At 50.8% G+C, this 24978-nt stretch overlaps 2 protein-coding genes across 2 annotated transcripts in view; one reads left to right on the top strand and one right to left on the bottom strand.

Moving 5' to 3' along the window:
- Positions 1-24978, top strand: part of ZNF404 (zinc finger protein 404) — a 177136-nt gene that overhangs the window by 147839 nt on the left and 4319 nt on the right. The gene's annotated exons all lie outside the window — the stretch shown is intronic.
- IRGC (immunity related GTPase cinema) lies at positions 10471-14481 on the bottom strand. Its single transcript, XM_055249271.2, has 2 exons — positions 14393-14481; positions 10471-12012 (listed from the first exon to the last, which is right to left on the bottom strand). Exon 2 carries the CDS (start codon positions 11944-11946, stop codon positions 10555-10557), a length of 1392 nt encoding a protein of 463 aa, XP_055105246.2. The 5' UTR covers positions 11947-12012; positions 14393-14481; the 3' UTR covers positions 10471-10554.

Consider the following 24978-nt stretch of genomic DNA (forward strand, 5'->3'; position numbering starts at 1 on the left):
TTACACCATGGGGATCCGGGGCCTTTTCAGAAACAACTGAACTGGGGAGGGGCGGGGGTCAGTGAAGAAAGCACTCAGTAGGGCCAGGGAAGGTCAGGCCAGAAGTGGATAGAATGCCAGTCTCCACAGAGGGCTGAGGCCTGGGAGATAGGAGGCCCAGCACAGGCTCTGGCGCAGCCACTTCGTGACCGACCATAGTAGGCAAGGAGCCTCCCCTCTCTGGCCATTATTCCAACATTAAAATCATCCTCGAGGCCCTTCAGAGCTGTGACATTCACTGCCCTTTTACCGAAATGCTTCTAAATCCTTTGCCCCACTGTCGTGATCTCTACAGAACCCTCCTGACCGTCCTCTCCAGCTAGATAACCCAGGTCTTCTCTGCCTCGTCCAAACGTCTGCCCCATGTCTCATCCCCACCCCTGCTTCCCCAGGGGGTCTGCCTGCTGGTTGATTTGGGGGTTTGCCAGAGTAGGTAAGGTGGTGGGGGCAACGGCCAGAGAAAGATGGGAGACCCAAAGCAAGACAGCACCAGACAGCATGCAACTCAGTCCAGGAGAGTTGGAGCTTCAGTTTCTTCCGTCCCAGCCCCTTTCAGCACACAGCTGGGGACAGATAGAACTGTGCCCTCCCAGCCCTAACCTGCCACCTCCTGCTGGCCCAGCTCAGGGCTGAGATTGTTGATTGGACTCACCTGTGATCTTGTGGTCAGTGTTGGCAAGGGAGGTCTGAATCGGCACACTCTTGGTGTCCCTGGCTGCCACATCCAGGGGCATGAAGCATCCAGTAGATGGCGGTGAAGGAGGTGCTGCAGGTGACCAGGATGCCCAGGATGGGTGAAAGGAGGCACCTCTGGAAGCCCAGCCTAGCATTTCCACCACCAGCACCGTGGTGATCTGGTGACCTTGATCCGAAGGCCCTGTCCCACCTCCAGGGTTTTGTGCAGGCGCTGGCCCGTTGAGGCAGTTTGACAGAGGAGTCACACTGGCAGTAGCCTTCTGAACAGTGGGTAAGTATGTACAGGTCACCCGCCACCCCCTTTACAACCAGCAGAGGACTCAGGCTGATGCTGCCAGCAGGCCACTGTGGACACCAGCTAGATACGCTGCTGCACGGGGGCCTTCTGCTCTAGGATGGGCTGCAAGATGGGCCTGGCCACCAGGAATGCCTGCCGCTTGTGGCTCTCTAGGCCCTTCACCGTCATTCCCAGCAGGTGGAACTCACCCTTTTCAATTCAGACACAGGAATACATCGGTATCCTTCTCACCCTCCACTGCAGGAAACATGAGCACCGCTCAATCAGCTTCTACACTGGAGCAGGCCATGTTGTGCTGGTAGCTGCCTGGGCTCAAGCGCCTGTCGTGAGCACAGCACTTAGCCTAAGAATATCAGCCCTGCAGCCAGGCTGCCTATGTTCAGATCCCAGCTTTGCCATCTACCACCTGTGTGGCGTTGGACAAGTTGCTAAAGCTTGCTGGGCATCTGTTTTGTCTGCAAAATAAGGTGATGATTGTACCTACCTCCTAGGGGTGTTGTGATTAATTGAGTTCACGATAATGGTGTCTGTTTTAGTCGGTTCTTGCATTGCTGTAAAGAAATACCTGAGACCGGGTAATTTATAAAGAAAAGGGGTTTAATTGGCTCACAGTTCTGCAGGCTGTACCAGAAGCATGGTGCTGGCATCTGCTCGGCTTCCGGGGAGGCCTCAGGAAACTTAACAATCATGGCGGAAGGTGAAGTGGGAGCAGGTACTTCACATGCCCAGAGCAGGAGCAAGAGAGGGGGGAGGTGGCATACACTTTGCAACGACCAGATCTCACAGAATGAATTCACTATCGTGAGGACGGTACCAAAAGGCTGGTGCTAAACCATTCATGAGAACCCACCCCCGTGATCCAGTCCCTCCCAGCAGGCCCCACCTCCAACAGTGGTGACTACAATTTGGCATGAGATTTGGTGGGGACATAGATCCAAACCATATCAGTGCCCGACCTTTGCTGAGTCTCAATAAATGTTAGATGCCACCATCATCCTCAGGTGCCAGGTCAGCATTGGGCACATAGCATTTTGCAGTCCTCTAACTTTGCAAATAAATGAGCCAATACATATCTTTTTTTCTCCTTAATGCAAGTGATTGGTCTCTATCACCAGTGACTGAGAAGTGCCGACTGTTAGGGAATGGCAGCTAAAAAGCATTATTTCACTGTAGAGTCTAGTTCAGTCATGCGCTGGTACCGGGGGTGACCTCTTTTCCCACTCTGGGCCTCTGCTGGAAGGGGAAGGGGTGGGCAGTATCTCAAGGGTCCAGGCTCTCCTTCTCTGCCACCAGTCCCCCAGAGCCTGTGCCTGACCCTCCAGCTACTGTTGGCAGCCATCCAGGATCCGGCTGAGCCCACTCTCCTCAGAGAAGGTGCTGGGGTGGCAGCTGTGGGGGTGGCAAACTCCATCTTGGAGCAGAGGAAGGAGAAACGCCCTGCTACGGGATCTTGCGAGCCAGCTGGGCATGGCCGGTGGTCAAATGCTCTGATGCAATGATAATGAGGTTGTAACGGTCCAGCAGCACCTGCTGGAGGTACTTGTCAGCCTAAAAAGTGGGCGTGCCTATGCCTGGCGGGTCTGATGATGACCTTGGGTGCGGGTAGGGTGTAGGGTCCACAGCCATTTCTATCACAGCCATGCAGGCTGAGTTGGGGTCTTCATTTCGTAGCCTCTCATGGTGTTGACAAGTCAACTTGCCTGAGCCTGTGCCCTTGGTAGTGTCAATGTGCAGCCTACATTCTCCGGTGAACAAAGTGTGGCCTGCAACTTGGCAGCAACTGCTGGCAGATTCCCCACCTGGCAGGCCTCCGTCAGAGCCCTGGCCGCCTCTCACGACAGCATCAGTATCTTGAACTGGCTGAGGGCTGGCTGGGCTGTACTTGCCATGGGTTGCCTGACCCCTAGTTCTCCAGCTTCAGAACATGGTGACCCTTAGCACAACAGGGGAGGGAGTATTTTCACCCTGAGTTACCCATTGTCCAATCCCTCTGCATGCCTGTCATAAATGTGTTACAATATACTTGCTGTCTTGGCATCCAATTTTAGGCCTGACATACAATGTTTGAAACCCAATGAAACATCATCACCTTGACCTAGTTAAACCTTCCCCTTCCCCTTGTGGCTTGCAGTTTAGCCCACCTGTTCCTCATCTCACCAATCCAAAACCCAACAACATCCTACAGTGGCTGACCATGGCCCTATCGGATGGTCAACATCAGAGCCGTGTAAATAAGTTCCCCCTTCAAGCGTGTGTTCTTTAAAATAGCCAATCCACAACCACCATGGAAAAGCCTAAGGGAATACAGGCATAGGCCCACAGGTTCTTTTTTTTTTTTCCTGAGATGAAGTCTAGCTCTGTTGCCCAGGCTGGAGTGCAGTGGCACAATCTCGGCTCACTGCAACCTCTGGCCTCCCGGGTTCAAGTGATTCTCCAGCCTCAGCCTCCCGAGTAGCTGGGATTACAGGTGCCCGCCACCACCCCTGGCTAGTTTTTTGTATTTTTAGTAGAGACGAGGTTTCACTATATGTTGGCCATGCTGGTCTCGAACTCCTGACCTCAGGTGATCCGCCCACCTCGGCCTCCCAAAGTGCTGGGATTACAGGTGTGAGCCACCGCACACAGCTCTCCATGACTTTTGACACTATCTTTTGATTCTCTAAAAAATGTTTACAAGAATTTCCACTAGATAATGCTGAACTAGCTGAACTATGGATATAGATGGATGGTATCTGAAAGATGATAATGGTAAAAACTGTGCAAGATATGTAGTTACCACTTCCTTCGAAGTTGCTGAAGCCGCCCCCTTACCTGTGGTTACTTTTTTTTTTGTTTTCTTTTTTTTTTTTTTTGGAGACGGAGTCTCGCTCTGTCGCCCAGGTTGGAGTACAGTGGCGCAATCTCAGCTCACTGCAACCTCTGCCCACTGGATTCAAGCAATTTTCCTGCCTCAGCCTCCCAAGTAACTGGGATTACAGGCACCCACCACCATGCCCCGCTAATTTTTTTGTATTTTTAGTAGAGACAGGGTTTCGTCATGTTGGCCAGTCTTCCTGAACTCCTGACCTCAAGTAATCTGCCTCCCTCGGCCTCCCAAAGTGCTGGGATTACAGGTGTGAGCTGCTGCACCTGGCCCCTGTGGCTACTTCTGCACAAAAAGCTAAACTCACTGCCCTTACCTGGGCTGGCCTCCTCGTGAAAGGGCGATCTGTTACTCTATACAGATAGTAGATATGCCTTTGTGGTTGCTCCTGATTTTGGACTGCTATGGAAATGAAGGGGTTTCCTCACTTCCACTGGAGGTCAAATTAAAAATGGATCCTATGTACAGGACTTACTGGATGCCATCCAGCTGCCAGCTGCCTTGGCTATTATGCAAACTCCCAGACATTCAAGGTTAGCCTCTGCGGAAGCTAGAGGAAACAGACTTGGCTAATAATGCCGAAAAGGATGCTGCTGTTAAAGGTTTGGTTCCTCAAATCTCTCTCGAGTCCCAGCTAAAAGAGCCACCAAAAGGTGATCTAAAAATGATTACCAAAGATGCATAAAATTGGGCACCAGAAACCAAAAACCAAAATTGGAAAGATCACACTGCTACTTCAATGATTTGAAGGAAAAAAAAAAAAAAAAAGCTGTGGCTTAGGCCTGATAACCAGTTCTCTCCAAGTCAATATTGTTTTTTGTTTTGTTTTGTTTTTCTTTGCTTTTTTTTTTTGAGACGGAGTCTCGCTCTGTCACCCAGACTGGAGTGCAGTGGCACGATCTCGGCTCACTGCAAGCTCCGCCTCCTGGGTTCACGCCGTTCTCCTGCCTCAGCCTCCCAAGTAGCTGGGACTACAGGCGCCTGCCACCACACCCGGCTAATTTTTTGTATTTTTAGTAGAGACGGGGTTTCACCGTGTTAGCCGGGATGGTTTCGATCTCCTGACCTCATGATCCACCCCCCTTGGCCTCCCAAAGTGCTGGGATTACAGGCGTCAGCCACTGCGCCTGGCATCCAAGTCAGTATTGTTAACTACAGTACATAATCTGGGGAACTTACAAATTGTTTTATGAAACAATATTGGGGGAGTGACATTAAAAGAAGCTGTACTGGCCGGGTGCGGTGGTTCTCAGGCTTGTAATCCCAGCACTCTGGGAGGCTGAGGCAGGTCGATTGCTTGAGTCCCGGAGTTCGAGACCAGCCTGGGCAACATAGCAAAATCCTGTCTCTACTAAAAATATCAAAATAAAGAAGTAGTTTCAACTATTGGGGAGGCTGAGGTGGGAGAGTCACCTGAGCCTAGGAGATCAAGGCTGCAGTGAGTGGAGATCGTGTGACTGCACTCCACTCTGGGTGACAGAGTGAGACCTTCTCTCAAAAAGAAAAAAAAAAAAAGCTGCCAAAAAAGCCTCCCACCACCAAATTTGGCACTTGTGCCACCTGCCATAAGTTTAACTCAGGAAAATGTGTACATCCTGATCCTGGACATTTCAATCTACTTAATGGGCCCTTCAAGGTTTGGCAAATGGATTTTATGCAACTACCCACTTCCATGTGTGTATATATATATATATGTACTAGTAATGATTTGCATGTTCCCCTGTTGGGTAGAGGCTTTCCTGGTAGACAAGCCACTGCTTCAGCTGTGGCCAAAATTCTCCTGGAAAAAAAGTATTCCCACCTAGGGAACTCTCCTTGAAGTGCATTGTGATCAGGAGCCCATTTTACTGGCCATATAATAAAACAAGTGCGTTCAGTTTGGCCAATTTTTCAGCATTTCCACTGTCTACAATCCCCAATCTTCTGGCTCAGTGGTACAAACAAGTAGAACTATAAAAACCCAGTTGGATGGCCGGGCACGGTAGCTCACCCATGTAACCCCAGCACTTTGGAAGGCCGAGGCAGGCAGATCACTTGAGATCAGGAGTTCAAGACCAGCCTGGCCAACATGGTGAAACCCCATCCCTATTAAAAATACAAAAATTAGCTGGGTGTGGTGGTACACACCTATAATCCCAGCTAGTTGGGAGGCTGAGGTAGGAGAATTGCTTGAACCCAGGGGACGGAGGTTGCAGTGAGCTGAGATCAAGCCGCTGCACTCCAGCCTAGGTGATAGAGTGAGACTCCATTTCAAAACAAAAACAAAAAACCCAGTTGGCAGAATTTATCTACACCTTCCTTGACCTAAGTTCCTCCTTTGGTATTATTAAATCAAAGGGTCACTCTCTTTGGGGCTTATAAACTTTCACCTTTGGAAATAGTCACAGGCCATCCTATGCACTTGGCCTCCTCTGCTTTTGACCCTTAATTGATAAAAGGAGACATATCCATCTGGGTGCAGTGGCTCACATTCATAATCCTAACACTTTGGGAGGCTGAGGCAAGGGGATGGCTTGAGTCCAGGAGTTCGAGACCAGCTTGGGTGACATAGCAAAACCCTGTCTCTACAAAAACACAAAAATCAGCTGGGTGTAGTTGTGTGTGCACCTGTAGTCCCAGCTACTCGGGATGCTGAGACGGGACGATCACTTCAACCGGGAGGCAGAGGTTGCAATGAGCCGAGATCCCACTACCGTACTCCAGCCTGGGCACCAGACGGAGACACTGTCTCAAAACAAAAACAAAAACAAAACAGACATACTTCAATATTAATAAAGACTTACTAAGGTAAAGGCATTAATAAAGCAATGGATAGAAATCATACTTTGATAGAACAATCTTTCCACAGCACAATCATAGGAGACAAAGACCTACAACATCACAATCTGCAGCCTGGCGACTTTGTCTATTGGAAAAGACACGTACACAAGAATTCTATCCAGCCTTACCAGAAAGAGCCACATTAAGTCCTTCTCACCAATCCCTGTGCTGCCAAACTAAAGGGCATTGACTTCTGTATCCACATCTTTCACATTTATTTATTTATTTACTTATTTATTTTTGAGATGGAGTTTCACTCTTGTTGCCCAGGCTGGAGTGCATTGGCATGATCTCGGCTCACTGCCACTTACGCCCACTGGGTTCAAGCGATTCTCCTGCCTCAGCCTCCCAAGTAGCTGGGATTACAGGTGCCTGCCACTGCGCCCAGCTAAGTTTTGTGTTTTTAGTGGAGATGGAGATGGAGTTTCACCATGTTGGCCGGGCTGGTCTTGAACTCCTGACCTCAAGTAATCCACCCACCTCGGCCTCCCAAAGTGCTAGGATTACAGGCGTGAGCCACCACGCCCAGCCTATTTTTTCTTTTTTTGAGATAGGATCTCATTCTGTCACCCAGGCTGCAGTGCAGTGACACAATCATGGCTCACTGCAGCCTTGACCTCCCAGGCTCAAGTGATCCTCCCACCTCAGCCTCCTGAGTAGCTAGGCCTACAGGCGTGTGCCACATGCCTGGCTAATTTTTTGTATTTTTTGTAGAGACAGGGTCTTGCCATGTTGCCTAGGCTGGTCTCCAACTCCTGGGCTCAAGTGATCCTGCTGCCTCGGACTCCCAAAGTGCTGGGATTACAGGTATGAGCCCTGCGCCCAGCCACAAAGTCAAACTTTGAGACGTACATGTTCAGATTCCCTGTTTCACCCCAACAGTGACTACAGTCTACAGAAAAGACTTTGAAATTAGATCTTAAAACTGCAAAAAAACAGAATTTAACTAAATGCAAAAATACGCTGGGCATGGTCGTTCATACCTGTAACCCCAGCAGTTTGGGAGGCCAAAGCAGGAGGATCCCTTGAGGCCAGATGTTCAAGACCAGCCTGGCCAACATAGTGAAACCCCATTTCTACTAAAAGTACAAAAAAATTAGCCGGGCACAGTGGCTCATGCCTGTAATCCCAGTAACTCAGGAGGCTGAGGTTGGAGAATCGCTTGAACCCGGGAGGTGGAGGTTGCAGTGAGCTGATATCATGTGACTGCACTCCAGCCTGATGACAAAGCCAGTCCCTGTCACACACACACACACACACACACACACACACACACACACACAAGCAAAAATATTTATGCTTCTAATCCTTTAATTGTTGATGGTCTCCAGCAATGTCACAATTAGATCATAGAAGCTTGGGCAAATACTGGTTGACACCTCCCTACAACAGCCTTGGGCAAGTTTTCTTTTTGTTTGTCTTTTTCAGACAGAGTCTTGCTCTGTCGCCCAGGCTGGAGTGCAGTGGCCCAGTCTTGGCTCACTGCAACATCTGCCTCCCCAGTTCAAGCAATTCTCCTGCTTCAGCCTCCCAAGCAGCTGGGATTACAGGTGCCTGCCACCACGCCTGGCTAATTTTTGTATTTTTAGTAGAGATGGGGTTTCACCATGTTGGTCAGGCTGGTCTCGAACTCCTGACCTCAGGTGATCCACTGGCCTCGGCCTCCCAAAGTGCTGGGATTACAGGCATGAGCCACCACAACTGGCCGAGCAAGTTAATCATTCTCTCAGTGCCAAATGTAAACAGTAAGAGAAGCTTCTTTTCCAGGCTGTTATAAGCCAGGAGTACCTAGTAGTGATGAATAAATGTTAGCTAATATAAAGTACTTAGCCTGGCATGTGGTTACACTCTCAGTATCATTACTGGTGATGCCTCAGACACTGTAGCATTGTTATGACTTTTATTGTTATGGTTACTTTTTAATTTGGTCTTGAGCAGGGGAAAGTTAGGTTTGAGTGTGTCAAAGTGAAAAATAAAAATGTAGACATGAATCTCTAAACATAGCTTTTTTTTCTTTTTTTTGAAGCAGAGTCTTGTCACTCAGGCCAGAGTGCGGAGTCACAGTCTCAGCTCACTGTAACCTCCGCCTCCAGATCTCAAGCGATTTTCCTGCCTCAGCCTCCCGAGTAGCTGGGACTACAGGCAGGCACCACCACACCAGCTAATTTTTGTATTTTTAGTAGAGATGGGGTTTCGCCATATTGACCAGGCTGGTCAGAAACCTCAACACATAGTTGCCCTCACGTTAAGACCCAGGGCCTTCCAGCAGGTCCCAGTATTCACACGCGCACACCCCAACCCAATCCCACAGAGACAGGTGACCCCAGACTCAGCAAATGAGTCACAGTCTTAGACTCACAGCATCAAAATCAAGAAGTCAAGACTGAAGGGAGCTGTGATCATGCCACTGCACTCTAGCCTGGGCGACAGGGCAAGACCCTGTCTCTAAAAAAATTTTTTTTTAATCATGGAGGGACCAGGATTCTTCCCAATCACAGACACGCCAGATGTCAACACCATGTGTCTTCCTGCTCTGAGACACACCCACCATCCTTCTGGAGTAAGACTCATGCTAGGCCATGGAGTTGCATCGTCGGCCTCCTCTCTCCCATGTTCACGGAAACATCCAGTCACTCTCTCACCACGCCATTCTCTGTCTCCTCAAGCACCACACAGAGGTGAGCCCTGTGGCCGCCTGGCCTCCTTCTCCCTGCCACCCCCTACCCCTCCATGGCGCCCAGGCAGCAGGCAGGCACGGATGCCCACTCTCCCCAACCTGTTTAGCCATTGCTGGACACCACTGTGCTCATCCCAGGCCCCATGGGCTGTCTTTGGTACACTGGGTTCTCAGACACGGACATGAGATTGAAACTAAAGTACCTTAGCAGGGGCCAGGTGCAGTGGCTCACGCCTGTAATCCCAGCACTTTGAGAGGCCAAGGTCAGGAGTTCAAGACCAGCCTGGCCAACATGGTGAGACCCCCATCTCTGCTAAAAATACAAAAATTAGGCCGGCCGCCACTTTGGGAGGCCAAGATGGGTGGATCGTCTGAGGTCAGGAGTTCAAGACCAGCCTGGCCAACATGGTGAAACCCCCTCTCTACCAAAAATACAAAAATTAGCTGGACACGGTGGCGTGTGCCTATAATCCCAGCTACTTGGGAGGCTGAGGCAGGAGAATTGCTTGAACTCGGGAGGTGGAGGTTGCAATGAGCCAAGATCGTGCCATAGCACTCCAGCCTGGGCTCTGAGTCTCAAAAACAAACAAACAAAAAAAATTAGCTGGGCGTGGTGGTGCTCACCTATAATCCCAGCTACTTAGGAGGCTGAGGCAGGAGAATTGCTTGAACCTGGGAGGCAGAAGTTGTAATGAGCCGAGATCGCGCCACTGCACTCCAGCCTGGGTAACAGAGCAAGATTCCATCTCAAAAAATAATAATAATAAATAAAATAGACAGTACCTTAGCAGGATGCAATCTCCTGTCTTGGCCCTGCTGTTCTGTGCCCCACAAATTCCTCCTGGCCCCTTGGGGACCAGGGAGAAAGACATCACCACGGAGCACTGGGAATCCTGGGCCTACCATCCGTGTCTCCAACCTCCCTCTCCAGGGCACTCCTGTCCCCTTTCACTACACCCCTATTGGCCCTGGGCCCACCTGCCTCCCTCCTCCCCTCCCCAATGCCCCCTCGTTTGCCCTGCCTAGGACGCAAGCTCCCTCCACACCCGCCCCCCAGGCAACTGCAGCCCTCACATTCACCACATTGGCCTTTTTTGTTGGTTTGTTGGATTTTGTTAAGACTTAGTTTGTGGCTGAGGCAGAGGGGCGGGGCTGCACTCTTTATTTCTCTTCTGAGTGGTGTTTCTTCCAGCTGTCCAGAATGTACTTAAGAAGGAGGCCGAGCTTCCTGCGGGTTGAGAGTGGGGCTTCCTCGCTTCCTCCCTCCCCGGACCCCCCGTTTTCCACGCCATTGTCACCGGCCGCTTCCAAGCTGACCTCCGGCTGCGGCTTGTCCTCCTCCAGGGCCTTGATGCGGACACGCTGGGCGTCCTCGGCCATGTCGTTGAGGCAGCCCTGGAGCATGGTGTAGACAGCGCCAAAGCTGATGCCGCCAGCCACCAGTGTCCCAAACACAGGGATGCCCCTCTCAAAGGCGCGGGCCACCCGCATGGCGCCATCGGACGACTGGGAATAGAGCCGCAGGACAGTCTCAGGCGAGACCTCGTTGGCCAGCGGGGAGCGGATGACTGAGCGCAGGTCACCTGCCTGTTTGCCCACCTGCTCGGCCAGCTTGGCCAGCGAGTCGTCGTCCAGACCAAAGCTGCGGTGGTAGCCACGCAGTGAGTGGATGAGCAGCGCATCATCGTAGGCGGCCGCCAGCCCTGGGACCGGCAGGGCCTGGATGACGCCCAACACCAGGGCGGTCTTGAGGACTTGCTCTTGAAGCATGGCCTTCTTCTTCTGCAAGGCCTCCAGCGAGATGTCAGGGAGCGACAGCAGGCCAGCATGGCGCCGGTGGGCGGGCAGATCATGTTCCCAGGTGGACACCAGCGTGGGAAAGTCGTAGCGGGCCGGCGAGAGGTTGGACACCAGGAAGATGCGAGGGTCAGCCACGCCGGCCTCCCGCAGCCGCTCGGCACAGTGGTCTCGGATCTCCTGCAGGACAACGGCCTCTCTGAAGCCCGACGGCCGCTGGGTGCGCGTGGCCGCCAGGTCCTCGTCCACCTTGGTGCGCACAAAGTAGAACTTCTTGCCCTGGCACAGGATCTCGGCGGCCAGGCGGGTCTCGATGGCCCCGCAGCGGCGGGGGGAGACCAACAGGAAGAAGTCATAGCAGCTGAAGTCTACCTGCTTTAGGTACTTGTCGGCCGGGCAGCCTGGAGAGCCGGCCCCTGGCAGGTCCCAGAGGGTCACATCAGGGAACTGTGGGTGTGGATAGGGCGACGGTTGCATCGTGGTCTCCACGACGCCCGTGAGAGCTGCGCCAGGGTCCTCGGCCTCCAGGCCACGCAGGGCATTGATGAGGGAGGACTTGCCCGCGCCCGACTCGCCCGTGACGGCCACCTCCAGGCGGATGCTCTCCGTGGAGACCAGCAGCTCCTGGAGGTGAGAGGCGGCCTGGGGGAGGTCACCCGACTCAAAGGCTGTGCGCAGAGCCTCCAGCCTTTCCTTGGCCATAAGGATGGTGTTTTCCTCCTCCCCAGGCACCACGGGCAACTTTGAAGTAGCCATGGTGGCCAGTGGTTCAGAGGGTGGCGGGGGACAGGGGAGAGTCACAGTATGCGTGATCCTCAGCGCCTGCAGAGGAGAAGGGAGCCATTCACACCTCCGGGGCCTTGGCATGGGGCAGGGAGAGACAGACACCACGGATGTGAAAGGAGTCCCCCTGGAAGCCCACAGCTCTGTTTCTCCCTCAAGAACTGGGGACACATTTTTGGCACAAGTTAGAGGGCTTTGGAGTCTGGCAGGCTCAGGTTCACGTCCCTTTTCTGCCACTAACTTGCTGTGTGACCAGGGGCTAAACGAAGCACCTCTCTGGGTAATGGGCATGACCACCAAGCAGCCTCTTGGAGCACTACTGGAGTCTCCAGGGTAACTTAGGCACAGGTCAGTTTTCTGGGTGTATGTGTGCCCTGGAGGGCTCTGTGCTTAGAATGGCCCAGTGCTTGGTTTAATGCTCTGCTGACACTGGCTGAAATTGTTTGTTTGTTTGTTTGTTTGAGACAGGGTCTCTCTGTCATCGAGGCTGGAGCACAGTGCTACAATCATGGCTTATTGCAGCCTTGATCTCCTTGGCTCTAGCAATCCTCCCACCTCAGCCTCCTGAATAGCTGGGACCACAGGCGCATGCCACCATGCCCAGCTACTTTTTAAATTTTTTGTAGAGATGGGAGTCTCATTGTGTTGTCCCAGCTGGTCTTGAACTTCCGAGATCAAGGTCCTCCTGCCTCGGCTTCCCAGAGTGCTGGGATTAAGGGCATGAGCCACTATGCCTGGCCTGAAATTCTTTATAATATTTGAACCAGGGGCCCCATATTTTCATTTCGTACTGGGCCCTGCAAATTACATAGCCAGGGCAAATAACATAGCCAGGGCTGCATAGGAAAGGGCTTAAGCCCAGCTCCTGGCCTGTGGCACGGGCCCATTCAGAGGAAACAGCTGCACTCCTGCTGTGGCTGGGATTGGAGGGTAGGGTGAAGGGGACCCAGACCTGGAGCTAGACTGCCTGGGATCAAACCCTGGCTCCACCACATACTCACTGAGTGATGTGAGGCAAGTGACTTAACTCTCTCCTCACTCTCCTCATCTGTACACGGAGAATCATACCTACAATTATGGCAAACCACCTCCTAGGATCTCTGTGACTTGAATGAGTTATGACATAAAACAGCCCATAAAACAGCGCCTGGCTCAGGGCAGGTGCCACATGTCGTTGGTGTTATCATCATCATCATTACTCTTATCATTAGTAATATTCTTAGCTGTACGACTTTGAGCAAGTCCTCTCCCTCTCTGAGCCTCAGCTGCCCCGTGGGGGATACTCCTCCCCACCTCGCAGGGCTGCCGTGATGACCACAAACCCCGTTCAGCTAGCCCTAGGCTGACTTTGCCTTCAGACGCCCTTGGGTTCGGGAAGCCAGACGTGGGGACCACCTGGACACCAGGAGTCATTTCCGTGAAACCCCAGCCCTGCCATGGCAGCCCTTGCCTCCTGGCGTTCAGTTTCCCCTCCCACCCCCTGGAGCTCCTGTCGTGATGGTCCCCCCTCAGATCCCTCCTCCTCGCCAGGAGCTTCCCTGGTCCTCCCTCTTCCCACTCACCCTCCTCTGGCCCATCACCTCTAAAATACATTTACTCACTAAGGTCTTCAGGGAGCCCTGGGAGAGCTGCTCATGTCTGGGATCACCGTCCCCAGGTGACTGGGTGAAGGACTGAGGCTCAGACAAGACAAATGAGATCTCCTCATCCAGAGGCACAGCCAGAACCACAACCCAGGTCCCCAGGCTCCTTCACCCCCCTCCAGAGAGCTGCTCTCCCTTCAGCTGCATGTCCCTGCCTCCTGCCTTGTCTCCTTGCTCCCTGCACCCCGTCTCTTCACCTCCCACCACTCACCCCATCCTGTGCTACCCCACTCCACCCCCCACAGAAATATGTCCTTGAGGCATTGTTCCCTGCTGGGCATGGTGGCTCACGCCTGTAACCCTAGCACTTTGGGAGGCTGAGGTGGATGGATCACTTGAGGTCAGGAGTTTGAGACCAGCCTGGCCAACATGGTGAAACCCCATCTCCACTAAAAATACAAAAATTAGCCAGGTGTTGTGGTGCATGCCTGTAGTCCCAGCTCTTGAACCCGGGAGACGGAGGTTGCAGTGAGTCAAGATTGCACCACTGCACTCCAGCCTGGGCAACAGAGCCAGACTCCATCTCAGAAAAAAAAAAAAAAAAAAAAAAAGGAAAAAAAAGGCATTGTTGCCTCCAGATCTGAGCCTCGTATCCTGGGTGTGCCCTCTCCCTAGTATGGTCTGCAGTGGGAAGAGTGGGAACCTGGAACAGGTCCTGGCAGCAAGGGGCAGACAAGTCAGTGGTTGGAATTTGGGCAGAGGGGGTCCAGATTAGACCATAAGCTCCCGTTCCGCCCACGCACAGGGGCCCCGCGAGAGAGCCCTGGGGGACTCACCTGCCCTGCAGGCTCTCCCTCTCCCCTCACACTCCCCCACTGATAGGATCTCCTTCCCTCTTAGCCAAGGTCAGACACCGTTGCTAGGACCCATTATAATAGCAAGCAGCAGCTTATTGGTCAGCCAGCCCTGGTGCAATAATGCGACAGTGATGTCAGGGGGCGGGGCCCGGAGGTGGAGCAGGGACCTCAAACCCCAGCTGCTCATGGGGTCACCACCCACTCACACTGGGCCCTCCAGTTCCCCTGAAGACTTCAGAGAGATCTTTCTAACACTGAGACCTGTTCAAAACCCTCTATGGTCTCCATCACCCCCAGGACAAAGTCTCAGATTCACAGCTTGGTTTCCAAGGGCTTGGCCCTGCTACCACTCCACCCTCCACCCAGGGGACTCTCAGTTCTCCAGACAAGTGTGAAAGTTGATGATACAAATTGGGTAATTGCTGGTGGGCACAGTGGCTCATGTCCGTAATCCCAGCACTTTGGGAGGCCGAGGCGGGTGCATCACTTGAGGCCAGGAGTTTGAGATCAGCCTGGGCAACATGGTGAAACTCCATCTCTACTAAAAATACAAAAATTAGCCAGATGTGGTGGTGCATGCCTGTAGTCCCAGCTACTTGGGAGGCTGATCTGCTATCTTGTAAACCCAAGAATTTAGTCATTGGCTTCTTTTTTTTCTTTATGAAATAGTGTCTTGCTCTGTCGCCCAGGCTGGAGTGCAGTGACGTGATCTTGGCTCACTGCAACCTCCGCCTCCCGGGCTCAAGCGATTCTCCTGCTTCAGCCTCCCAAGTAGCTGGGACTACTAGCATGTACCACCGGGCTTGGCTAAATTTTTTTTTTTTTTTTTTTTTTTAGTAGAGGCGGGGTTTCACCATGTTGGCCAGGCTGGTCTCAAACTCCTGACCTCAGGTGATCTGCCCACCTCGGCCTCCCAAAGTGCTAGGATTACAGGCGTAGCCACTGCGCCCGGCCCTTTCTTGTCCTTTGTAAGTGTCTCCATCCTGTCTCCCCTCCTGGCTTCCTCTCTGCCCAGGCCAGGCTCCACAGGGCTTGCTCCATCCGCATGGTGTAGGGAATTTACAGAAATGCTACTCAGAGGATTTTCCTGACCATCTGCAGGTCAGTTCTGGAAAGCAGCCTCTGAAAACAACTGAGAAGGAGAGAGAGGCCCAGAAGGGGAATAGACTAGCTCAGAGCCACGCTGAGAGCTGGGGAAGAGTGGGCTGTTGGCCGCATAGTGCAGAGTTCTTAAGCCACAAAAGCCACACGACTCACCCATGCTCTCACTGACTGACACAAACACACAGAGCCGAAGACAGGGAATGACATGGTTCTCAGGCTTTCCTGGCCACTGAGCACACAGACCAGCAGGCAGCCTTCCCAAAGTGCATGGACACACACCCCTGGCCCAGGAGAGAAGGGAAAGACACAGAAATAGCCTCAAATACAGAGTCACCTCATGGCTGGGCACAGTGGCTCACTCACGCCTGTAATCTCAGCAATTTGGGAGGCCGAGGTGGGAGGTTCACTTGAGCCCAGGAGGTCAAGACCAGCCTGGGCAACACAGCAAGACCCTATCTCTTTAAAAAAAAAAATTAGCCAGGTGTGGTGGTGCACATCTGTAGTCCCAGCTACTCAGGAGGCTGAGGCGGGAGGATTGCTTAAGCCCAGGAGTTCAAGGCTGCAGTGAGCCATGATCATGCTGCTGAACTCCAGCCTGGGTGACTGAGCAAGATTCTGTCTGTAAATGAAACAAAACAACAGAGTCACTGAAGGAAAGCAAGACTCAGACAAACACACGGTTACCAAAGCCTCGCAAACACACACATTCTGGGACACAGACACGCCGATTTTAAGAGACACAATCACACACTGACAACATATACAGAAACCCCGAAACCCACTGACTCCATTCAGGAACCTCATTCATTCTGCTGCAGCAGCTAGGGCTCCAGAGATGCATCAAACCCAGGCACTGCTTCAGGGGCTCCAGGCCCGAGAAAACGGAGATAATTGCAGCCCAGGATGATTGTGGACCAAGAAAGAGCGCCACCGCCACCTGCACACATGCACCGATGCAGACTGGCATGTTCCCAGGGATGCCCCTAGCAGCTCCTGAGAGCACCAGCCAGAGAGAGAGGGGTTGCACCCTGCCTATCTGCATGCTGGAAACGCAGCAATGAACAAGACAGCCAGGCTCTGCCCCCACAGGACTCAGAGTCCAGTGGTGGAGTCAGATCCATCCCAAGATAATGATGACAGAGGGGGCAGCACTGGGATGGGGAACCCCAGAGGGCTGTGGGAGCACAAAGGAGGAAGCCCGACTCAGCCTGGGAGTCAGGGAGGGCTTCCTGGAGGAGGGGGCACCTGACCTGAGATCCAAGGGATGAGTAGGAGTGAGCCAGATGGCACATTAGGGAGTTGCATCCCAGGCTAAGGGACCAGCCTCTGCAAAGAACCTGAGTTGAGAGAGAACTTTCATTCGTTCAATAATAAACTCAATTTCAGGCACACCTCATTTTATTGCACTCAGCTTTATTGTCCTTCACAGATACTATGTGTTTTTTTTTGCAGGGGGGTGTGGTGGAGAAGAGCGTCTTGCTCTGCCACCCAGGCTGGAGTGCAGTGGCGTGATCTCTGCTCACTGCAGCCTCTATCTCCTGGGCTCAAGCAATCTCTACTACCTTTGCCTCCCAAGTAGCTGGGACCACAATAAAACTGTTGTTTTATTTATTTATTCATTTATTTATTGAGACAGGGTTTTGCTCTTGTTGCCCAGGCTGGAGTGCGTGGTATGATCCTGGCTCACTGCAACCTCTGCCTCCCAGGTTCAAGCGCTTCTCCCACCTCAGCCTTCTGAGCAGCTGGGACTACAGGCATGCGCCACCATGCCCGGCTCATTTTGGTATTTTTAATAGAGACGGGGTATTGCTATCTTGGCCAGGCTGGTCTTGAACCCCTGGCCTCAAGTGATCTTCCCGCCTTGGCCTCCCAAAGTGCTGGGATTACAGGCATGAGCCACCCCGCCTGGCCTGATGCTATAGTTTTTACAAATTGAAAGTTTGTGGCAACCCTGTGTCCAGCAAGCCCGTTGGTGCCATTTTTCCAACAGCACGTGCTCATTTCGTGTCTCTGTGTCACATTTTGGAAATTCTCACAACATGTCAAACTTTTTCATCATCACTATCTCTGATATGGTGATCTTTGATGTTACCATTATAGTCATTTCGGGGCACCATAAACTGTGCCCACAGAAGACAGCAAACTTAATTGATAAACATTGTATGTGTTCTGACTGCTCCACTGACCGGCCGTTTTCCTGTCTCTCTCCTTCTCCTTGCAACTCCCTCCCCTGTGAGACACAACTATAATGAAATTAGGCCAATTAATAACTCTAAAATGGCCTCCAAGTGTCCAAGTAGAAGGAAGAGTCACATGTCTCTCACTTTAAATCAAAAGCTGGAAATGATTAAGCTTAGTGAAGAAGGCATGTCCAAAGCTGAGATAGGGGCCAGGCGTGGTGGCTCACGCCTGTAATACCAGCACTTTGGGAGGCCGAGTTGAGAGGATCCCTTGAGGCCAACAGTTTGAGACCAGCCTGGGCAATATGGTGAGACCCCATCTCTACAAAAAATTTTTAAAGTTAGTTGAGTGTGGTGACACGGGCCTGTAGTTCCAGCTACTTGGGAGGCTGATGAGGGAAAATTGTTTGATTCCAAGAGTTCAAGGTTACAGTGAGCTATGACTACAACACCGTACTCCAGCCTGGGCAACAGAGCCAGACCCTGTCTCAAAAAAAAAAAAAAAGGCCGGGCATGATGACTCATGCCTGTAACCCAGCGCTTTGGGAGGCTAAGGCAGGTGGATCACTTGAGGTCAGGAATTTGAGACCAGCCTGGCCAACATGACAAAATCCCGTCTCTACTAAAAATACAAAAATTAGCTGGGCACAGCAATGTGCACCTGTAATTGCAGATACTTGGCAGGCTGAGGCAGAAGAACTGCTTGAACTTGGGAGGCGGATGTTGCAGTGAGCCGAGATCGCGCCACTGTACTCCATCCTGAGTGACAGAACAAGACTCCATCTCAAAAAACAAACAACAACCAAAAAAGACTTCGGTGGAGGCATTTACGGCAGATGTGGTAGAAATAGCAAGAGAACTAAAATTAGAAGTAGAGCCTGAAGATGTGACTGAATTGCTGCAATCTCATGATCAAACTTGAATAGGCGAGGAGTTGCTTCTTACAGATGAGCAAAGAAAGTGGTTTCTTGAGATGGAATCTACGCCTGGGGAAACATGCTGTGAATATTGTTAAATTGACAACAAGGGATTTCGGATATGACATAAACTTACTTGATAAGGCAGTAGCAGGGATTGAGAGGATTGGCTTCAATTTTGAAGGTTCTGCCATGGGTAGAATGCTATCAAACAGCATTGCATGCTACAGAGAAATCTTTTGTGAAAGGAAGAGGCAAGTGATGCAGCAGACTTCATTGTTGTCTTTATTTATTTATTTAGACCCAGTCTCACTCTGTCACCCAGGCTGGAGTGCAATGGCATGATCTCAGATCACTGCAGCCTCCACCTCCCAGGTTCAAGCAATTCTCCTGCCTCAGCCTCCCAAGTAGCTGAGATTACAGGCACGTGCCACCATGCCTGGCTAATTGTTGTATTTTTGGTAGAGATGGGGTTTCACCAAGTTGGCCAGGCTGGTCTCAAACTCCTGACCTCAGCTGATCTGCCCGCCTCGACCTCCCAAAGTGGGATTACAGATGTGAGCCACTGTACCCAGTCAATTGTCTTATTTTTAAAATTGCAGCCAGACCCACTGGCTCACACCTATAATCCCAACACTTTGGGAGGCCAAGACAGGAGGATTGCTTGAGCCCAGGAGTTCGAGACCATCCTGGGTAATATAGGGGGACCCCATCTCTACAAAAAAATTTTAAAATTAGCCAGGCATGGTGGCGTGTGCCTGTGATTCACTACTCAGGAGGCTGAGGTGGGAGGATTGCTTGAGCCCTGGAGGTCAAGGCTGCAGTGGGCTGTGATCACATCACTGCACTTCAGCCTGGGCAACAGTGAGACTCTGTCTCTTTAAAAAAAATTGTTAAAATGAAAAGAAAAAGGAGAAAGAATCTATCTTAGAATCAATAAAGGTGTTTTTTGAATGTCTACTCTGTGTCCTTCTGGGGTGAGAATACAGCAGTGATGGGGACAGCTCTGCCTCACAGAGAGGAGGTTGATGCAAACTATACTTGGTACCTCCAAGAACCCCTTGGTTGATGTTGGGGACCCAGTGGTGACTGAGACAGCACCAACCCTGTGGACTCTGAATCTTTTAGGGAACACACCTCCGTCCTCAGACAGTGATGACCCACAGTGGTTACAATGGGGTCGAAGCTGCCCAGAGAGGTGTGGGAGCCATGGGGGTGCGTGACCCAGCCTGGGGGTGGGGGTGGAGTCAGTGAAGGATTTTTGGAGAAAGTTCATTCATTCAACACATGCTTTCTGGACACCTACTGTGAGCCAGGCCCTGGCTGGTCGAGGCTGGAGACGGTCCCTGAACCATTTCTCCTGCCCACTCCCAAGCCTCCTTTCCTCACTGCCCTTTCTCTCTGTGTCTCCTAGAAATTCTAAAGCACTTTCCTAGGGATATCTACATGTGGTGGCCTCCACCTTCTCTCCACTCTCCACAACCTGGGTAAACCTGAAGTCAGTCCTCAGGGATTCATTCATTCATTCATGTAAATATTGGCTGCCTTTAAGTGCTAGGCACAGTTTTAGGCACTGATACAGTGATGAATAAGACACAGAAGGCCCTTGCTGTCATGGAGCTTATATATTTTTTACATATGTAGAGAATAAACAAAAGTAATTAAGATAGTGTCAAGTAGTGATAAAAAAAAAAAAAAAAAAAGAAGAAGAAAAAGGGCCAGACATGGTGGCTTATGACTGTAATCCCAGCACTTTGGGAAGCCAAGGTGGGTGGATCACTTGAGGTCAAGAGTTTGAGACCAGCCTGGCCAACATGGCAAAACCCCATCTCTACTAAAACTATAAAATAAATAAATAAATAAAAGAATAGCCAGGTGTGGTGGTGGGCACCTGTAGTCCCAGCTGCTCAGGAGGCTGAGCCATGAGAATTGCTTGAACCCAGGAGGCAGAGGTTGCAGTGAGTCGAGATTGTGCCACTGCAATCCAGCTTGGGTGATAGAGCAAGACTCTGTCTCAAAAAAACAACAAAAAATAAAATAAAACAAAACAAAAATAGTCCTTGCTCTCATGGAGCTTATAAACAAAAGTAATTAAGATAGTGTCAAGTAATGATAAGAAAAATGAAGAAAAAGCAAGCAAGAGGATAGAGATGGGCAGTTGGGGAAGGGGTTTAGGGAAGGGGTAGACTGCCACTGGCAATTTTCCCTTCCCTGTGGGCATGTGCCACTCTTTCCAGCAAGAAGCAGAGTCTCTTTCCCCTTCCCTTAAATTTGGACCAGTCTTGTGACTTTCTTTGTCACAAGAAGTGACACTCCAGGACTCCCAAGCCCAGTCCTTAACAGGTGGCAGCTCCTGTTTTCTCCTTCTTTCTCCGGAACTACAATGCGACAAGGTCCTGCTACCCTGCTGGAGAGACCTCATGTAGAGACTGCAGCCACATGGAGATGAGCTTGAAGCCATCCAGGACATTTCAGCCACAGATGAGCTCCAGCTGAATGCAGGCACAGGTGTAACCCCAGCCAACACCACATGGGGGCAGAAGAACCATACAGCTGAGCCCAGCCAACCCACAGGATTTCCAGAAACAAGCCAGGAGTGAGGTGGGACTCTTCTGCGTTCAGTGACTCAATTTGGTCAGAACTAGGGACAGTGAGGAACTAGCCTTGGGTGCAAAATCTAAGGGAGTGCCAAAAATTCAGTCATTGAGATAAATTAGATTTTAATGCAATTTTTAATGCAATATTTTAACTAATCAAAATTAATGCCAAAAAAATCCATGGTTTGTTGTTTTGTTTTTTTAGACAGTCTTCCTCTGTCGCCCAGGTTGGAGTGTGATCTGGGCTCACTGCAACCTCCGCCTCCCGGGTTCAAGCGATTCTCGTGCCTCAGCCACTTGAGTAGCTGAAATTACAGGCGCCTGCCACCATGCTCAGCTAATTTTTGTATTTTTAGTGGAGACGAGGTTTCACCATGTTGTCCAGGCTGGCCTCAAACTCCTGACCTCAAGTGATCTGCCCTCTTTGGCCTCACAAAATGTTGGGCTTAACTGGCGTGAGCCACCGTGCCCGGCCCTATGATATTTTCATGAACAAAATATCAAAATTCTAAATAAAGACCAATGCCACACCAAGCCCTAAATATACACTCCAGCTTTGATGGAAAAATAACTCATCAATAATGTTTTCAACATCTACATCTTGGCTTATTTCAATTGAGAAAATCTCCACACTTGACAATTTCTCTTAACCAAGTGATGACGTTCAATAATTTTTAATTAACTTAAGCTGAAATAAAATTATAATACATTTTATATTGTTATAATTAAAATATTTTAACTCGAAATAGTGTGAGTTTTAATACACCCACTCAAGAATTTTTCAATATTATTTTGACTACTTTAATGTTCTGGAGAAAAATTAGCCATTAAAAAAACATGAAGGGGCCAGGTACAGTGGCTCACACCTGTAATCCCAGCACTTTGAGAGGCTAAGGCGGGCACATCACCTGAGGTCAGGAGTTCGAAACCAGCCTGGCCAACATGGCAAAACCCTGTCTGTACTAAAAATACAAAAATTAGCTGGGCATGGTGGCATGTGCTTGTAGTTCCAGCTACTTGGGAGGCTGAGGCAGGAGAATTGCTTGAACTCGAGGGGCGGAGGTTGCAGTGAGCCGAGATCACGCCACTACACTCCAGCCTGGGTGACAGAAAGAGACTCTGTCTCAAAAAAAACAAAAAAAATACATTAGGGGCGGGTGCAGTGGCTCACACCTGTAATCTCAGCACTCTGGGAGGCCGAGGTGGGTGGACTGCTTCAGCCCAGGAGTTCAAGACCAGCCTGGGCAACTTGACAAAACCCGGTCTCTACAAAAATTAGCTGAGCTTGGTGGCAGGCGTCTATAGCCCCAGTACTTTGGAGGCTGTGGTAGGAGGATGGCTTGAGCCCAGGAGGCGGAGGTTACATTTAGCTGAGATCAAGCCACTGCGCTCCAGCTTGGGCAACAGAGCCAGACCTTGTCTCAAAAAAGCAAAACAAAAACAAAAAAATGAAACCATGACAGAGGGGCATGGGTAAATAGTGCCTTTTGTATCAGGCCCCACGTGGCTCAGTGCAACACTGGTCAGAACCCAAAGTTGTGGCCTTGGAAGGTTCAGAGAGAGAGGGTGGGAGGAAGCAGAAGGGATGGCTGGGAAGTTGGATTCGGCCTGATGGAGAGAAACAGGTGTTCTCCATGCAGGAGGGCGCCAGATGAAACGCTTGAGGCAAATCTGACAATTAATGAATTAAATGCACACATTTCCTTCATTTGAGCACCCCTGCTCCTAAAGATCTATCCGATGGACGTTTTCATGACTGAAGGAATTTCATTGACCACTCCCTGGAGTCTGCAAGGGAGAAGGGATGTCTAGGGGGCCCCACCTGGGTGGAAATGGCACCTGCGGAGTGGGGCACACCCGGGGAGGTGAGGGCCACTTCACTGTTTCTTACTTCTTCTCTCTCTTTTTTTTTTTTTTCTTGAGACAGAGTCTCGCTCTGTCGCCCAGGCTGGAGTGTAGTGACGTGATTTCAGCTTACTGCAACCTATGCCTCCCAGATTCAAGCAATTCTGCCTCAGCCTCCCAAGTAGCTAGGATTACAGGTGAGTACCACCACACCTGGCTAACTTTTCTATTTTTCAGTAAAGACAGGGTTTCACCATGTTGGCCAGGTTGGTCTCGAACCCCCAACTTCAAATGATCCTCCCGCCTTGGCCTCCCAAAGTGCTGGGATTACAGGTGTGACTCACCGCACCTGGCCTCTTACTTCTAATTTTTAACTGTAACTTTCAATTTCATTTAATTACACATTTTTGAATTTTTTTAAAAATGCATGAAAGGGATATGGCATCTAAGCTTTTTTTTTTTTTTTTGAGACAGAGTCTTGCTCTGTTGCCCAGGCTGGAGTGCAGTGGTGCAATCTCGGTTCACTGCAACCTCCACCTCCTTGGATTCTAGCGATTCTCCTACCTCAGCCTCCTGAGTAGCTGGGATTATAGGCATTCACCACCACACCCGGCTAATTTTTGTATTTTTAGTAGAAACAGGGTTTCACCATGTTGGTCAGGCTAGTCTCGAACTCCTGACCTCGTGATCCACCCGTCTCAGCCTCCCAAAGTGCTAGAATTACAGGCGTGAGCCACTGCACCTGGCCCCAAGCTTTTAAAATTCATTAGAAATTATTCAGGACATGGAGACACATAACAGATGATAACTGTCTTCTCAGTAGAATGTTTACTGCTGCGTCTCTCACAGTGGGAGGGACAAAAGAGAAACAGCGTGAATTCTCCTCAATAAGACGATGACTGCTGAATAAATGTTGGTACATCCATGCCATAGGCCATGGAAACCACGCCACACAGCCATTAGAAAGGGTGAATCAAATGACTCGGAGGGTTGAGAAAAGCAAGATGCAGAGAGTTGGCCAGGCATAGTGGCTCTTGCCTGTCATCCCAGCACTTTGGGAGGCCAGGGTGGGCAGATCGCTTGAGCCTAGGAGTTCGAGATCAGCCTGGGCAACATAGTGAGATCCCATCTCTACAAAACATATACACGTAGCTCGGCATGGAGGTGCATGCCTGTGGTCCCAGCTACGTGGGAGGCTGAGGTGGAAGAATCACTTGAGTCCAGGAGATCAAGGCTGCAGTGAGCTATGAGCACTGCTATGAAGGAGTCTGTGGGGGACAGAAGAGAAAGGTGAGGAGAGAGCCAAGCAGAAAAGAAGAGAAAACTTCCCTTAAATTAAAATTGGCTGGGCATAGTGGCTCACCCTGATAATTGTAATCACAGCACCTTGGGAGTTCGAGGCAGGAAAATTGCTTGAGCTCAGGAGTTTGAGAACAGCCTGGGCAACATAGGGAGACCAGAAAGAGGAAGGAAGGAAGGAAGGAAGGAAGGAAGGAAGGAAGGAAGGAAGGAAGGAAGGAAGGAAGGAAAGGAAGGAAGGCAGGCAGGCAGGCAGGCAGGGAGGGAGGGAGGGAGGAAGGAAGGAACTGGGCGCGGTGGCTCACGCCTGTAATCCCTCACTTTGGGAGGCCGAGGCGGATGGATCACCTGAGGTCAGGAGTTCGAGACCAGCCTGACCAACATGGTGAAACCTCATCTCTAAAAATACAAAAAAAATTAGCCAGACGCAGTGGCATGCACCTGTAGTCCCAGCTAATTGGGAGGCTGAGAGAATCACTTGAACCTGGGAGGCGGAGGTTGCAGTGAGCCGAGATCGTGCCACCGCACTCCAGCCTGGGCAACAGAGTGAGACTCCGTCTCAAAAGAAAAGGAAGAAGGAAGGGAGGGAGGGATGGAGGGAGGAAGGGAGACAGAGAGAAAGA

The sequence above is a fragment of the Symphalangus syndactylus genome, chromosome 17 (assembly GCF_028878055.3).
Source record: "Symphalangus syndactylus isolate Jambi chromosome 17, NHGRI_mSymSyn1-v2.1_pri, whole genome shotgun sequence".
Classification (NCBI taxonomy): Eukaryota; Metazoa; Chordata; class Mammalia; order Primates; family Hylobatidae; genus Symphalangus; species Symphalangus syndactylus.